The 17,690-nt window shown below is 52.4% G+C and overlaps 1 protein-coding gene across 5 annotated transcripts in view; it reads left to right on the forward strand.

The window, feature by feature from the left end:
- The window catches only part of ST3GAL4 (ST3 beta-galactoside alpha-2,3-sialyltransferase 4), a 73,951-nt gene that overhangs the window by 8,894 nt on the left and 47,367 nt on the right, over positions 1-17,690 (forward strand). For all 5 annotated transcript variants that reach the window (XM_033406956.2, XM_033406957.2, XM_033406958.2 and 2 more), the window contains exon 3: positions 13,539-13,684. In XM_033406956.2, coding sequence (XP_033262847.1) covers positions 13,539-13,684 — 146 coding nt within the window. The remainder of the gene's footprint in view (positions 1-13,538; positions 13,685-17,690) is intronic.

Consider the following 17,690-nt stretch of genomic DNA (forward strand, 5'->3'; position numbering starts at 1 on the left):
TTCTCTGTAGCTAACTTCGCTTTTTGTTGTCATTTGTTTGCTCTGTTAGTTTCCTTCTCTGGAAGCATATAAGATGTCTTCTATCTTTAGTGTAGTGGGGTTTTGTAATGCTGTGTCTAGGTTGGATTTTTTTTTTTTTCATTCACTCTGCTGGGTACTTTTGGACCCTTTCAATTTAAAGTCTTATGTTAGCCTTTCACTCTGAATATTTTTTCTATTATTTCTTTGATAATTTCCTTCTCTCTGTTTCCTTTATTTCCTCTTACTGGAAATCCTATTAGTTGTTAGACTTCCTATATTGGTCCTGAAACAGGAGGGAAGGGGGCAGGGCACAGCCTTTGAAAGAATGATATAGCCCGAGGACATGACATAAACTGATGAGAACCAAATGGTCCAAGATGGCAGACAAGTCAACTTCCACTACACCTTGAGCCTCAGTATACACTCACTGTAACACATCAGCAAGCTAAATGACACACCCACAGGCGCCATGACAGTTCCAAGGATCCATAAGGATCAAAAAGTGGGCGGTGGCCCCATTCCTGGAAATCCCCGCCCCTTCCCTAAATAGCTGGAATACTCCTCCCACTCATTAGCCTATGAAATCACCCACCCCTATAAAAACTGACAGCCCCACACCCTGGTGCCTTTCTCACCTTCTGAGATGGCCCACACTGTCTGTGGAGTGTGTTTCTCTCTAAATAAATCCACTTCTTACCTATCACTTTGTCTCTTACTGAATTCTTTCTGTGATGAGACATCAAGAACCTGAGCTTCCTTAAGTCCTGAAAGCAGGTGTGTGATCTCAGTTGGAAGATCGTGGGTTTTGGCTGGGTTTGAGTCCCGGCCACGTGGGTTCAAGTCCCAATCTGAGGTGCACGGTTTCAGTCCCATGTGCTGTTTCTGTTCTCTTCCTTTTCCCATCTGTGTTTTCTTTCTGTAGACTGGTAGATGGTCTTGACGTTGTTCTCCAGACCTCCTAGAGAAGGTTTTCATTTGGGAGCCACCATTTTAATTTTCTTTCTTCTGGTCCTCCGATTATTTCATTTTCATAGCGTGTTGCTCTTGCTTCACAGAGGCCAAAACTGGGTTAACTTTCTCTGACACACTAATTAGAATTGTTTTAAAAATTATCTCCTGACCCTTAAATGATCCCATTTCCTCTGGGATCTGGTTCTGGTTGTTTATTTTGGTCATTCTTTTTTTCCCTCAGCTGTTTTTCCCTCAGTGTCTGGTGAATGTTAGTTCATTTGTATTTATTTTATTAAAAAAATGTTTTTTGGCCGTACCATGTGGCTTGTGGGATCTTAGTTCCCCGACCAGGAATCGAACCTGGGCGCTCCGCAGCAAAAGCACAGAGTCCTAACCACCGGACCGCCAGGGAATTCCTGCTTCATTTGTATTTAAAAATGAAGAACCAGGCTGATAGTCTAGTGAGCTGATAGGTAGGTCTGTTTCCACAATAGGCCCCTGTTGGGTGGGTAGCTGCCCGGTGCTGTGCAGATGGGGAGTGGGGCTTGTCGGCCGTCTGGCCTTGCCTGAGTGTGCAGTTTGAGCAGTGTGTGCTCCGGAGCCTGCATGCTCTCTTGTCCACCATGGCTCATGGGCCAGATCTGGCCTGCTTCCTTTTGTATGGCCCATGAGATAAGAATGGTTTTTACATTTTTCAAGAGTTGTTTAAAAAAAAAAAGAAAAGAAAACTAAGAAGAGTTTTCCTACCCCTGCTCCAGCCCAAGGGTTAATATCTTTGGAGCACATTCCTCTGTTTGCATCTGCGTTAAGTGCCTGCCCCTAGGATGAAGGTAGGCAATGGATGGAGCCAGTTGGTACAGCTCTTCTCTAGAGGGGGCCTTTAGTTGGTCCCAGTCTCCAGCATCGTTTCCCATCCTGTCCTCTGTCCCTGCTTGTTTAGAGCCCACATCCTCTTCTGGTTCCTGTGGTGCCATTGTATGGGTTTTTGAAACGGCCTGAGAGTCACTATTAAATAGGAGAAGGGGACCTTCCACATATGTCTTAATATGCTGGGTGGGGCTCTGTAGGTGTAGGGAGCTTAGGCCATAGAGAAGTTACCCCATTGAGACCGTGGCCAGATGGAGCCAGTGTTGGTGAGCTGAGACAGACACCTCGTTTCTCCCAGACTCCCTTGCACAGAGCGAGTCCTAGGTGCTCATGCACAGTGGGTGGGGTGTCAGACATGGCCAGATCCATGAGACATTGAAACCTGTGTCCCTCTGACCTAGCGTTCCTACTTCTAGGTGTCTGACTTAGACAGTCACTCATGCATATCACAAAGAGGGGCCAGAATGTCCACTGCAGCATCATTTGTGATAGAAAAAATGAAAAATAAAACCAAAACCAACCTAAGTGACCCTGTGTGTGTGAAGGGTTAATAGGCATGGTGCGTACGCAGCCTAGGCTACAACGCAATTGTTACAAAGGAGGGAGGAGGTCTGTATGGACTGTCATGGGAGATCTCTGAGGTCACAGATAACCCCTAAAGACTCATCCCTCTTGTGCTTAAAAAATAGACTTCTATGTACATGTGTTCATGTATATGTAAATTCATTCAAGAAAAGACTGGAATAATGAGCACCGAACTATTATTGGTGTTTATGCCAATGAAAAGGATTAGGGGTTAGACTTCTGAATTATTTGAGAATATAATCACGTGATGCTCTGCTAGAGATTTTTTAGGACGTTAACCTCATCCCCAAACAAACCAAACAAAGAAGCAGACCAAAAGATTAGCCTGGACTGGGGCCTCTGGCTATGTCCTTACTTCACAGCCTGAATGACCCTCATTGCATGGGGCTTGTCAGTTCATCAACAAGTACTGTGTACCCCCAAATACGCAGACCCCAAACTCTGGAGATTTACACTTAGCTGCACAGACATACCTGGGAGATACTGGTCAAGAGTGTGTGGCCATGGACGGGTGATGCTGGGAGTTGGCGGGGTGGGCCGTGCACAGTTAGCTCCTCCCACACCTGGAGACGTGAAGGCAGAAGGTTGTTCCCGGTGAGGACAGCGGTGTGGACAGAGCTGCGGAGTGGACTCAGCTAGCTGGGCTTTGACATGGGGCTTCTTTAATGGGGCAGGGGAAAGGCGAGCCAGCCCACAGGAGTCTCTCTTCATCAGCAGAGGCCGCCTAAAGATGGCAGATTTCTGTCTGCCTTTCTCCCTGGGTGCTTCAGAGCTTCTGACACCAGCAAGCCAGGGCCCTCTCTGGGGCTTTGAGGGACAGTGGAATAACAACAAGCAGAAACTTCAAGATGGAAAGGCCGCTACCACCAGAGTAGAATTCTTGTCCCAGAATCTGGGTTCTGCTTTCCTCTCAGCTGTCCGACGGGCCTCGCTTGCCCCTCCCCTGCCAGCTGCGCTCCGAGAGCCCTCGGGTGTGGCCTCCTCCGTGCCCCCATCTCTTCCTTCACCAGCTGGGAGCAGAGGCCTCTGTTCAGTTCTCTGCTTAGACTTGTGGCTTCTGCGGGGCTGGGAAGAGCTGGAGCAGAGGCCTCTGTTCAGTTCTCTGCTTAGACTTGTGGCTTCTGCGAGGCTGGGAAGAGCTGGTGCGTTCAGAGCCTATTTAGACGTGGCTAGATCCTGAGCTCCTGAAATGTGGCCACCGCGCTCTCTCAGTCTCTCAGATGGGGCAAGGCGCCAAGACTCTGTGGCAGTCTTAAGGCTCGAGTCAGCAGAAAGTCAGCTTACTCAGGACCAGTGGGCGAGGGTGGATTACCCATGCGCTGGTTCCGCTTCAGCCTGGGCGGCCTGGTTCTGATCCGTGCTTCTCCGTGAGCGAAGGCCTAGAATTCCGGTCGTCGTGGCTCCCCGGGAGGTGGGGTGTCCTGTGCCCTCCACCTTCTCGCCTCGCGCCAGCCCACGCAGGATGCCCTGAGACTTGGCACCTCTGCTCCTTTCAGAGTGAAGTAAGGAGATGCCTTCAGACCGGAAGTTGAGATTGAGGCCGTCTTCTGGGACTCCTGAGTGTTCAGTCTAACAGCTTTTAGAGTCTGGTCCGCTGGGCCCCAGAACAGTTTCTTCCCACGTGTGGGGTTAGGGTCTTGCCAGGACTGTCGATGGCAGCTCCATTATCTCGTTAGATATCTGCTCTCATCCTTCTGTTCAGATGCAACTCCCGTCCTGCCACAGCAGTTCCCATCCCTAAAGGATGTAACCCCTGGGGCTGCATTCAGAGTCACTGAATTTGTGGCTGGGCCGTCAGGTCAGGTCCTGTCAGACCCCCTCCTGACCCTCCCGGGCCTCGGAGGACCAAGGAGAGGGGGCGCTGAGGAGCCTGCCGGAGCCAGGGTCTTGCTAAAATCAGCGTCTGCCTCTCCTCTGTCTCCAGTGGCAGCTCTGTGCTTTCCTTGAGACAGGTAGTTAGCTGTTTGGAGGTTTGCTGTGGGGCGGTTGAAGCTTCTTTCCAGTAGGATCCTGACCACACCCTTCAGCCCTGTTTATCCTTGATCTGGAGGTCTTTTCAGACCTCACTTGAGTACTTTCAGCGTCCTGCAGCGTGGGACAGTGCACACCCTGCCCCGGGCCGCCTCTTCCAGCCTCCGGCCTGCTCCCTGGTCTCTATGACACCAGGGCTGGGGAGGGTGTTGTCTGGCCGGGGGGAGGTCCCCAAGAGGAGGAAAGAAAACGCAAGTCCCGGGAGACCCCCCAGCAGCCTCTCCCCTTGCCAACCTTCTCTAGGAATGCTCTGATGGGGTGCCCTGCCAGCCTGGGTCTGGCAGCCCATCACCCGGGGGTCTGCTTGGCTCCTGTGGACGGAGGGTGGGGTGGGCCTCCCAGCCCGCTCACGCTTTGCTCTTGCTTCTCCCCTGCTCCCCTGAGCCTGCACATCTGGGTCAGGTAAGTTGAAACCAGCTCATGATAATGGAGGGAGGGCAGAAGCCACAGGCTGGGCCGTAGCGATGACCTCATCGGGGAGAAGTCATCTGCAGCGCTGGAAAGCAGGCTTGTTTGAACATGTGTGTGGGAAGGAGAGCAGACTGTCTGCGGTTTGCATTTTCATGTTTCATGTGCAACAGCCTTTTCCTGGGGATTCGGCTAAGCGAGCTTTGGCAGAGAGCAGGAAAGCCGGCTGCTCGTTCCTGTCTGTAGCCCTGCCTCTGAAAGCAGTTGGGCTCTCGTGTCTGGGCGGGGGACAGGGTTGGTTTTATTTGTTGGAGAAGGATGTTCAGGAGACCCTAATTAAGGGTCTTGACAGGCAGGACGGAGCTCTGGGCTAGCCATGGGCACACCAGGCTGCGGAGAGGGAGCGGGTGTGGACGGGGCTGCTGTCATCTGGGGTGTGTTGGTGTGACCGTTCCTGCCGCCACAGCATCCCTGTAGGGAAACAGCTGCTGCCCTGAGCCCCACAAGGGCGGCGACCACCCTGCCCCAGGCCTCCTTCCCCACCGTCCATCACTGTCACAGTGGGTGGGCGGCAGGGCGGTTGGTACCACCCACGGAAGTCGAAGCAGCCATCATTCCTGGCTGTCCGCGGGCTCGTCTTCATCCCTCTGTGCTCCCCTCCAGAGCCTGTTCCAGCCCAGCATCTGGCTTCAGCGGACCCCCTGGGGCCGCTCCTCAGACAGGCCCCCGGCGCTGAGGGGAGCGAGCTTCTGCTTCCCTGCACTCCCAGGGGGCATTGCAGCGAGCAGCGAGCGTCACGTTGTTGGGCTCTTGCGCTGACGTCCTCCCGGACCTCCCAGTCTGCAGCTCCAATCGCTCTGGCACCTCACTGAGCTCTTGGGTTTTGCTGACAGCTGTTTACGTGTCTCCAGGAGGGGCTGGAACTAATCGCGTCTCTCCCATCTGATAGGGCTGCTTTTTGGAGAAAGTGGCTGCAGTACAGGTTTGTTAGGAGAAGGCCTGGAAGAGGAAGGCCCTGTAGCAGGGAAAGCACTATTGCATAGAGGAGTCAGACTTCTTAGGTTTAATCTCAGCCCCACCACTTCACTAGTTGTATGACCTTGGGTAAGTTACTAACCTCCCTGGGCTTCAGTTTTAAGGGGTGGCTTATTTTTCTGTTTTTAATATATTTGTCATGAAGTGATCCATATTTGTTTTAGAAAATGTAATGAATACCCAAAAAAACTAATTTTAAAAATTACAGTTACACACATCTCCACTGCCCAGAGATAACGTCCCATCTTGGAATATGTCCTGAATTTCGGACTTCTTTCTGTGTGTGCTTATGTATATGCAGTTGTACACGCACACACATCAGTAAAGTGGCATACATTCTGTTCTGTAGACTGTATTGTGAGGGCCCAACACGTGTCAGGTGCTGTTTCCGGCACAGTACACCCAGTGTGCAAAACAGAGTCTTTGCTCTCAAGGAGCTGATGTCCAGTTGGAGGAGAGGAACCGTAAATAACAAATAGGTCAAGAGTAGTCAGTAAACGGCTAAGAAGAAAAATAAAGCATTAGAAGGGAGACAGAAGGACAGGGACCTGGGCTCCAGTTAAAAGGGGCCAGTTCAAGTGCCCACCTGTTTCCTTTAAAACCCTCACGAGAAATGGCATGAAAGGACTTCCCTTTAAAGAAAATTAACCCATAAAGACTAGAGGGAGAGGAGACAAACCAAGGAAGCGAAGGGAGGAGGAACTGACGTGGCAGGTTTGAGAGGGGAAACCTGAGCCAGCCGAGGGGAATCTGAGCCTCGGCTGCCAAAATCCTCTTTCCCGCTTCACAGGACTGGTGACTGCTCCTTCCAGAGATGGGTCTAGAGATTCTAGGTGCCGGTGAGGGTGGGGTGATGGTACCAACACGTAGAAGGTTAAGTGGAAGTCAGCACGTTTAGTGTTGAGATGACCCCTGGCCACCTCCCCTCCAGCCACCTGCTTCTCTTCCTCATCGCTCAGAATGCTGCCTGCCAGGTTCCTACCTCCACATAGGAAACCGGAAGAATCATGTGGGGAATCTGACCAGCCCAAGAGAAAAGACTTAAGTTCTTGAGGGCTCCATCATGCAAAGGAGTAGCCCGATGATCCTAAAAGGAGGCTCCAGGTGAGCGCTCGTGTGTCCGCAGGCTTGCCGCCAGCGACTCAGTGCTCTACTCTTAACATATGAGTGAGTGGACAAACCAGGTGGCAGACTTTTGAGTAATGCCTCAGTTAAAAAAGATAGGACAAGGAAAAGGAAGGAAGGAAAAGAAAGAGACGGAGGAGACAGAAACTACGCAGGGAGAAGGAATTTTCAAAGACTTTCATTAATCTCAGAGAGAAATTATGGTATATAGAAAGCAAAAGAACAAGATACTATCAATAAGGAAGTTTTTTTTAAAGCTCTTAGAAATTAAAAATACAGCAGAAATGGGACTTCCCTGGTGGTCCAGCGGGTAAGACTCCATGCTCCTAATGCAGGGGGCCTGGGTTTGATCCCTGGTCAGGGAACTAGATCCTGCACGCCACAACTAAAGATCCCATGTGCCGCAACTAAGACCTCATTGCAGCCAAATAGATAAATATTTTAAACAATGCAGCAGAAATGAAAACAGAAGAGAAGATGAAACATTCCTGAAAAGTAGAGCAGAAAGACATAGAGCTGGAAAATGGGAGAGAAAAAAAACTACAAGATGAATCAAAGAAGTTAAATATGCAAGTAGTGTTCCAGAAGGAAAGGGCAGAGAAAATGGGGAGGAAAATAATCAAAGAAATGAGTCCCAGGACTGAAGAACATGATTTTCAAGATTGAAGGGGCCTGACACTTACCCAGCTCGATGGAGGAAAATAAACCCGCTCCAAGACCCATCAACACCATCAGGACACGGGGGACAACGGGGAAAAAACCGGTTAGTACAAAGGTTTGGGGGTCAGAATGACCTCAGGCTTCTTAGCAGCATTGCAGTCTAGACGGTCACAGAGCAGTGCTTTCAGACTTGGAGGGTCATTGCTATCCATCCTAGAATTCTTTAGCCAAGCGCTTAATTAAGTGCGACAGTAGAGTAAAGACATTTTCAGGTGTTCCAAGTCTCTAAATGTATCTCCCTTGCGCCATATCTCTGGACGCATCTTGAGTTTGTACTTTAGTGCCGTGGTTCTTTTTTTTTTTTTATTTCTTTATTTTTTATTTTTGGCTGTGTTGGGTCTTCGTTGCTGTGCGCAGGCTTTCTCTAGTTGCGGCAAGAGGGGGCTACTCTTCGTTGCAGTGCACGGGCTTCTCTTGTTGTGGAGCACCGGCTCTAGAGCCCGCGGGCTTCAGTAGCTGAGGCCCATGGGCTCAGTAGTTGTGGCTCGCGGGCTCTAGAGCGCAGGCTCAGTAGTTGTGGCGCACAGGCTTAGTTGCTCTGTGGCCTGTGGGATCTACCCAGACCAGGGCTCAAACCCGTGTCCCCTGCATTGGCAGGCAGATTCTTGAGCACTGCGCCACCAGGGAAGCCCAGGGCCGTGGTTCCTGATGTATGGTCCTTGGCCCGGCGGCAGCAGCTGCATCTGGGGACTTGTTAGAAATGCAGATTCTTGGACCGCACCCCAGGCGTCCTGAGTCAGGTGGTTCTGATGCACACTGAAGCTTGAGAAGCACTGCTTCAGTAAAATGAGGACATACATGTGAAAGAGGAAGATAATGGATCCGGGAAACAAGGTACCCAGCACAAGAGAGGGGGCGAGGGCAGTGCTCGGAGCTCCCAGGCCACAGCTCTGCACGGGGCACCTGCAGGCTCCGTGAACACACTGTTGCTCTTGTGCCTGATGAGTTGTAACATCAAGAGGAGATTTTTATAAAAAGGGAAGTGGATGTGGGGATGAATTAGTGACACGTTTATAGAAAAGAAAACAAAAAAGTAAATACTAACTCTGTATACCAAAAATTGTGCTGAAAAGGAAAAACAGTCATAGTGTACTCTTCAGCAGTAGACAGCATTTACATCATCATAATGGTATTGATGTTGAGTACTGATTTATCCAAAATTGTGATCTGGTTGTGTTGTGAGGATGGGGTAGAAAGAGCGTGTGTGCACATGCGTACGCGCGCTCTTTTGGTATAGAGTTGGTAAAAGAGCTAAATCCTTACCTTCCATAATGGGAGGTTAATGAATAATAATAAAACTGAAAAATCAAGGTGGAACGAGTTACAAAAGTGTTTGTAATTTGGAACTATGGAAGTATGAAAGCAAGGAAATGGCCGGAAGCGTTGAAAATGGTGCTCAGAAGGGGGCAGAAAACATAAAAGCAAGCTTTGTTTGACTTTTAACCTATGTGCAAACACACCTTAAACTAAAAATAAAAGCAAAGTTTGAAGAAGCATGACGAATAGGAAGCCCTTTTAAGGAATGTCAGGGATGCTCTCAGTAGGTTGGGAACATTCTTGAGGTGTTGGTTTTGGAGTTGATTTTTTTAAGAATGCCAGGAGGAGGGCAGGGTCAGGAAGTCCCTTGTTGCTTCTGTAGCTACTGGGAGAAGCTTCTGGGCTGGGAGGTTCCAGGTACTTCTCATCCTGGGTAGGTGGCCCCTTAAGTCAACTTGCTAAACGGGTTGGCAGAGAGGGCGCCAGGCGGAGGGTGAAGCCACGTCTGCTGACCTGCGCGGCTGGTACGTGGTGCCGAGGCTGATGCCCAGCGCTGAGCCTCAGCTTCCTCGTGTGTGACGCGGGGACCAAAGTCATACCCGTCTCACACTGGCTGTGGGGAGTGAGTGGGTACATATGCATGCAGGGCTTAGGACAGTGCCTGGCACCTCCACTGGCAGTTAGCACCCAGAGTCTAGAGAGTACCAACACGTTTTTATTTAACTTTATATTTCGAAAAAATTTTTCAACCTTACAGAAGGGCTATAAGAATAGTACAAAGAACTCCCTTAAAAAGCCCTTCACCTCTTGTTAACATTTGGCCACGTTTCCTTTTTCTCTCTCCACATACACATATAATAATATTTTGTTACTATTCGCTCTGTTATTGAAAACTAAGTTGCAGACGTGGTAGCCCCTCAGTGCTGAGCACGCCAGTGTGTGTCTCCTAGGAACCAGAGTAAAATGATCAATTTTGGGAACTTCCACATTTATACAAAGCCATTATGTGATGTGGAGACCATTATTAAATCTTGCCAGTGTTTCAGTACCCCCTTTCAAGCAGGAATCTCCCGCACACCCCCGTCCTGCCCTCGTCCAGGATCCAGTCCAGCCCCTAGCGCCCTGTAATCTGGAGCAGTCCCTCAGCCCTAACTTGGACACTTGGGAAGCGCTGTGAAGCCCCTTGTTCCGTAGAGCACCCCTGGGTTTGGGAGGAGGATGTCGCCTCGCGATTGGATGCAGGCTATGCGCTTTGGCGGACACACCACGGCACAGCCCAGGAGGCCCAGGGCGTCCATTCATCCCGTGAGGAGTGATGTTCACTCCAGTCACTTTGTGTCCGCCTCTGTAATTAATAAGTAATCTCTGAGGAGATGTTTTTGAGGCCCTGAGTGGATGTCCTCTTCCCCGACGTATTTTCACCCGATGGTTTGAGCATTTATCGGGCATTGACTCTCGCCCAGATTCCTCGTGAAGCTCAGTTGCAGGTCATTTGGATAAACACCAGAGTTTGCTTTTGGCTGCCAGTGAGAAACTCAGCATTGGGAAATATATTGACCTTTTTTTTTTTTTTTTTTTCCCAGAGAGGTTTTATTCCATTTGGGACAAGAAATGCTCTTCCTGGGTTTAAGGTCTAAAAAGGCCAGATTCATTTTTTCATTTGTTCAGTATTTGTTGAGTACCTGCTGTATACCAGGCGCTCTTCCAGGTGCTGGGGATAAAATGATAAAACAAAATTTTAAGGTAGACAAAAATCCCTGTCCTCCAGGGGAGTCCGTCTAACGGGGGAATCAGACAGTAAATATGTCCTCCATCGTCAGGCAGTGAGGGGTGAAGGAGGCAGGGTGTGGGGAGGTAAGGGGTGCCTCTCTAGTCGGGCCGTCTGGGAGCTGGCCTTTGGACGGAGGCCTGAGGGAATGAGACGGGGCAGCAGGTGTGAGGCCTAGAGGTGGGAGTCGGTGGGGAGTGTAAGGGGGTCTCTGTGGCTGGGGCAGAGACGGCTGGGGAAGAGTGGCGGTCAGTGGGCTTGGAGCAGGGCCTGGGCGAGACTGGAGGGGCATCCCCACCCTGATGCCAGCAGCGAGGATCTGACCGAGGCCGGGCGAGGGGTGACTGGCTCTGGCAGGGCTCAGAGTGCAGCAAGGTGCGCCTCCTCCAGGCAGGCGGGTCTCAGGAAAGGAAACAGGACGGCAGAAAGTGAGCAGTTGGAAAGTGCCTTTTTTTTTTTTTTTTTTTTTTTGTTTGCGGTACTCGGGCCTCTCCCTGCTGTGGCCTCTCCCCTTGCGGAGCACAGGCTCCTGACGCGCAGGCTCAGCGGCCATGGCTCACGGGCCCAGCCGCTCCACGGCATGTGGGATCTTCCCGGACCGGGGCACGAACCCACGTCCCCCGCATCGGCAGGCGGACTCACAACCACTGCGCCACCAGGGAAGCCCCGGAAAGTGCCTTTTTAGTTTTCCCTGCTGCCGGGGGGAGGGCAGGAGGGGCCGCTTCCCAGGGCTCTGTGGCGGGGGCGGTCTGTGGCCAGCCTTGGCAGGCGGGCAAGCCCATCGGCCCCGTGGCTTTCCAGTGTGGAGCGGCCAGGGGCCCCCAGGCCGGGAGCCCAGGGCTGCGTGTGCATTGCCAGTGGGGCCGGGCTCTTCTCTAGGTTGTCCCGGCCCGTCTCCCCACCGGAGGGAGCGCCTTTCTCCGCCTGCCCCGCCCAGGCGGCACAAGGAGAGTAAGAGCCAGCACTGGAGGAGCACTTTTCCATGGGGTGCAGGTGGAGGGCAGCTTCTAGAGGTTTCCCACCTGCTGCTCACTGGCTTCTCACGTGCCCAAGGTTCCACAGCCAGGATTTGAACCCAGGCTGATCGTTGCCAGCATCTCGTCCTTCCCCAGCAGGCTGCACTGCAAGGGCCAAGGTGCTGACATTCCCTCTATTTCAGCAGTCTCCTGTCTCCTGAGAGCTTGGTGTGCTTGACCTTTGATCTCTGTCCTGTGACCCTGGGCTGTTAGAGGGTGGTGGGAGTGAGAAGTGCCCAGAGGATTGCGAGGAGACTTTGTGCCTCCCGTTCCAGGTCAGATCCAGAGATTCCTAGGAAGCGGGGTGACGTTTATTTAGCGCTTACGTGGGTCCAGTTGACATGCCTTGTTTAACGATAACAACGACTCTCTGTCAATTAGATTTTATGAGCACCATAAATAGATGAGGAAGCTGAGATTCAAAGATTAAATAACGCCCAAGGTGGCACAGCCAGGAAGGGGAGAGTCGTATGCCAGCCTGTGTCTCCATGCTGCGCTGCTCTGCTTGCTAGAGCTGACGGGCCAGGGGCCTCTGGTTCTACCAGGCATCACGCTCTTGGCATTGCGCCTTTGGACGCCCGCACTCAGCTGCTGGAAGACGATATGGGCCTTCAGGCAGAGGTGGAAAGAGCAGGCTTCAGGGCGGGAAGACCATGGTTCCAGTCCTGTCTCTGCCCCATCCCACAGCGTGGTGTCGAATGAGTCTGGAATCCCTGTGAACTCTTTTTACCCACCTGTGAAATGAGCATGAAAATCGCCTATGTCCTCAGACCTAGGTTGGTAGTTCTGGGTATGTAGGTGAGTCTGAGCATTTCCTGGAGTGTCCGATGCCCCTGCTGGGCCGCTCCTCTCAGGGACCTCTCTGGGAGAGCACATGTGAATCTAGAGTCAGGGAGGACTTGGGTCCTTTGAGAAACATCCCAACTGATTTTAAGACAACATTTTCCTTCCCTGCTTTTAAACAGCCTGCAATGCACAGGACAGCCCCACAGCAAAGAATGATCTAGGTGCAAATGTTGATGGTGCCAAAGTCAAGACTGGGTAACCCTGGGTTGAAAATAGCCAGTATTTATTATGTGTTAGTCATTGTTGTTCTAAGAGCTCCACAGGTATTAACTTGCTAGTCCTCCCAACCCTATGACCTAGGAGCTATTATCACCCTCAGCTGACAGATGGAGAAGTAGGGGCACAGGGAGGGTAAGCACCTGGACTGGGGCAGGGGTCCCAAGTGAGGAGCAGGCAGAGCCAGGACTTGGACCCTGATGGTCCAGCCCCAGAGTCTGCGCCTTCAGCCACTGTTGTGCTGCACTGCTCTGCGTTAAGGAGGCTGCCTGGATTTTTTTTTTTTTTTTTTTTGGCCACTCTGCGCAGCATGTGGGATCTTAGTTCCCCGAACCCGTGCGCCCTGCAGTGGAGGCGCGGAGTCTTAACCACAGAAACGTTTTATTCCTGTGCCTAGAAAATAAGAGGGAAGGGCTAGGGTTAAGGGTGATGAGGGACCTAGTGACCCATCAGTGAAAACCGTACATTTTCCAGATTCCGAGTGTGGTTCAGGTCATGAATTTAATGGCACGAGGCACCTCGTGGGAGTGGGTCGTGGGTGAACATAACTTCTTAGTCTTTGGCTCCCTTCACTGGGGAATCAAAGAGAGACCGGGCCCATCCTTTCCGTGGTGCCTGTCAGGGTCAGAGTGTGGCAGGACTGTGTGGAGAGAGTGGCTGACCGTGGCCCGGGCTGTGTTGTGTCATTGCAGACGTGAAGACAACCGTGGTTTACCCTGCCACAGAGAAACACCTGCAAAAGTACCTGCACCGGGACCTCCGCCTGGTCCGGGAGACGGGCGACGATTACAAGAACATCACCTTACCGCACCTGGAGTCCCAGAGCCTCAGCATCCAGGTACTGGCCGCCGCGGCCTGGGCCAGCCCCGCGGGTCAGATTCGGAGTGCTGTCCCCACGGCCAGTGTATCTTCTCAAGCATCTGTCGAGGTGGTACCAGGGTCCAGCGCTCTCCCACAGCACAGGCCACGGGACACAGCAGAGAGTACAGCGGCGCCCCTGCCTTCACGGAGCTTACCTCCTTGTTCAGGTGTCGGCGCGTGAATATATAAGTAACCACACAAAACGTGAGATTGTGAGTGCTGTGGAGAAGAATAAGCAGGATAGATGGCATAGACAGTGCCGGGCTGAGGCTGTCGCTGCTTCGGAGAGGATAGTCACCTTCGTTGATAAGGGAATTGACAGCGGTCTTGGGCACGCCGCCGAGGCACTCGGGGATCTCAGAGCAGTCCAGTTCGTGGAAAGAATTTCTAAGTACTTACAGTAGCCTTGATACGGTCTCAGAATGGCTTGCCCTGGCCGGGGGTCTGTGAACGGTAAAGACGGGTGCTGGTTAGGCCTCCTCATCCAGACTCTTATCCCTGGTTTCACCCACAGCAAACCAGCCTCCAGGAGCTGAGTCACAGGGTAGAAACCCCCTTCCCTTGCTCCCCTGCATCCATTGCAGGGGGCAGGCTCGGGGGTCGGTGCAGGGCCTCTTCTCCCAGGGCGATGGCCGTGGGTTGGGAGCACCTTCGACGTGTCTTCAGCAACTGGGCCAGGTGCAAGGCCATTTCGCTAAGACATCCGACTTCTTGGGTCTGTGCCCAGCACCAGCCAGAGCCTCTGCCTGGAATTGGTCCCACGTGCACGCTCAGAGATAATGTGGTGCATCAGGCGTTCTCCTGTAGAGTATCTCTACACACTCCACCCGAGATGCAGGCTACGGTGGTGTGGGACGTAGTGTGGGAAGCTCACAGCCATTTGTCCCGGAGGAGGGAGGGTGTCCTGTCTGTGGGGTCTCGGGAGGTGGGTTGTGCCTGGGAGGAGGAAGGACGGGAGGTTGGCAGGGCGTGGGGGGTCCCCTGGGGCAGACGCAACCCAGCTGCTGGCCGTGGCGCCCTGCACATTATTTGCACAGGGCTGCTCTAACTCACAGTGGCTTGATGTTTTCCTTTTTGTAAAGAAGTCCCAGCACTTGCTCTGTCTTCTAAGTAGAAGGGAAATATGTCTCCATCTTCCTAGACTGTGTCTGAGATTGCGGGGGGATGTCCTGGAATGTGTGTTCTGCTGCACTGGTTGCACGTGTGTGGGATTCAAGAGAGGAAGCCTGTAATACAGCTGGTACGAGTCGTATATATACCTTCTTATAGACCATTGTGCAGATCCTCTTGGGAAATAATAACCCCTCTGCTCTACCAACTTCTGCTTGACATGAGCATTCATGTATTCTTTTTTTTTTTTTTTTTTTTGGCCGCACCGCATGGCTTGTGAGATCTTAGTACCCCAACCAGGGATCGAACCCAGGCACACAGCAGTGAAAGCGCCGAGTCCTAACCACTGGACCGCCAGGGAATTTCCCATGTATTCTTTCTCGGCTGTTTCTAGCAAGTTTACAAGCACCAGCTTAATTGGCAATAGTCATTGTATTTATTGAGCATCCCCTGTGTACCAGGCCCTGTGCTGGGCTCTGGAGGGTCACCAAGATAAACACTGATAACGTCCCCACAGTCTTGTAAGGAAGATAGGCATGCAACCTGGTAACTGCAGTATAATGGGATGAGCACTTTGGCGGTCTAGACACGAGGTACAGTATCGACACAGAGGGGGAGTGATCAGCCCAGACAGTGGGGGGCTTCACAGGGGAGAGGATCCTCCAGTTGGGTCTTAAAGGACAAAGAGAAGTTTGCCAGCTGGAAGAGGCAGACAGGGCATTCCAGGCAGAGGGCCGAGCACGTATAGGGGCACAGAGGACTGGACCCATTTGATGCATTTTGGGAACGGGCAGGAGAAGGCAGGTGGGGGCCACAAAGGGGCTTGTGCACTTTGTCCAGGAGACCAGGAGTTCCCACACCTTGCTGCTCGTCAGGATGGCCTGGTTAGATTTTTTTAAATACAGAGCACAGGGCCCTCCTCCATATCTACTGAGTCAGAATGGAGCTGGGAGTAGAGCTGGGAAATCCGCATTTAAAAAAATCTTTTTGTTCTAATGATCGTCAGATTTGTGGGCGACTGCCAAAGCGATGAGCGTCCTGTTAAAGGTTTGAAGCATGTGGGTAACGTGATCAGATTTAAAGAATCATTTGGAAGTTGTGAGAGTAGAAGAAGGAGGAAGACTGAACCGAGGCAGAGGCAGCGGGGGGCTTCCCTTGCGATTAAGGCGTAGACGTAGGTGATTTGGAGCAGTGAGGGAAGGGCCTGGGGTGAGTCCAGGGGTAGCTTGGGCGATGAATGGTACAGAGTCGGATTGTTAGCCAGCACGGGGGCGTGGGCAGCAGAGTGGTTTACGTGGAGGACGGTGAGTTAGTTTGTCACTTCTTGGAACTCACGAGGTGACAGAACAGCGACTGTCCTAAGCATTTTACAGGCATCGTATCTTCACAGCAGGCCTTTGGAGACTGGCTTCAAAGCCAGGCGGTCTGGCCCCAGCGTCTGTGCTCTAAGCCAACTACCCTATTTGGCTGCTCAAATTTGAGGTGCTTGTAATTTCCCAGTAAAAAAAATGCGGTGGGGTGTCTGCATCTGGAGCCTTGGAGGCTGATTTGTGAGTCATCTGATCAGGGCTTCTGCGTCGGCCCAGGGTTTGGACTCTAGTCCTGCCGCCCCGCAGCCTCGCGATCTCATCCTTCATTTCTGAGTCCCAGTCTCCTTGTCTGGAAAATGTGACCGACGGCACCTCCCTCCTGGGGTCCCAGTGGAAGTTGAGAGCCGTGCCACATATCATGTGCCTGCTGCCATTTCCAGCACAGAAAAGGCGCCAGAGTGGTGGCCGCCGTTGCCCACACAGGTAGCCGTTCCAGGGAGGACGGGAGAGTGTGGGGCTGAGACGCAGGCAGGGGAGGGGCGGCTGGAGGAGAGGGGCCAGCAAAAAAGAGCAGGAGGATAGTGAAGAGGGGGCTCGGGGAGAGGGGCTCCTGGGTCAGTTGCCAGTGTCACCTACAGGGAAGAAGTCGTGCCGGGTGCGTCCAGAAGCCGCCAGCACCCCCATATCGTCTGCGGGGCCGAGGCTCCCGGGCTTGCTTTCCCAGCGTGTTACTCTCCGTTACGTCACCCCTATGATTCATGTGGACTTTGTTCCCTGGCTTTCCTGCCTCTCTCATCTGGGCTGAGACATCCTGTGTATTCAGACCTCTCCCGGCTCTCCCAGAGGGCTTACCCATGTGGCCTGCAGCCTGGGCTCTGGGGCCGGACTCTGGGTCGGAATGTGTGAACTTGGGTGAACTTCCTTGCACCTACCTCCTCCTTCCCTGCAATATGGGGACCCCGACAGTGCCCACCTTACGGGCTTGCCGCACAGGGTGGTCCCGTGAGATAGGCTCGTCACAGCACACCTTCCCAGCCCTCACGTGCCCTTCCAGCCCCGCACGTGGTCCCCTCAGCGCACCTCCTTTGCTCTCATCCGCTTTCTTTTTTGCCTTTCCACAGTCGGTCTTGTAGCCTCGGGCAAGCCCAGCCTGACCTCCCCTTGGAGCCTTCTCAGCACCTTCCTTGTTCTCAGTTGCCTCCCTGGGCAGGGCTCTGTGTTGGGCACTTTCACACGCATTTTCTCACGTACAGTTCGCACCACAACCCTCACTTGGGGGTGTTATTAGATCCTTTTGAGGAAGGAGGAAACCAAGGCTTAGAGAGATGAAATCACTTTTTTTTTTTTTTTAAAGATGCTAGTTCTTTATGTATTTATTTATTTGGGGCTGCGTTGGGTCTTCGTTGCTGTACGCGGGCTTTTCTCTAGCTGTGGGGAGCGGGGGCCTTCGTTGCGGTGCGTGGGCTTCTTAGTGCGGTGGCTTCTCTTGTTGTGGAGCACGGGCTCTAGGCGCGCGGGCTCAGTAGTTGTGGCTCGCAGGCTCTAGAGCGCAGGCTCAGTAGT

The sequence above is a fragment of the Orcinus orca genome, chromosome 8 (assembly GCF_937001465.1).
Source record: "Orcinus orca chromosome 8, mOrcOrc1.1, whole genome shotgun sequence".
Classification (NCBI taxonomy): domain Eukaryota; kingdom Metazoa; phylum Chordata; class Mammalia; order Artiodactyla; family Delphinidae; genus Orcinus; species Orcinus orca.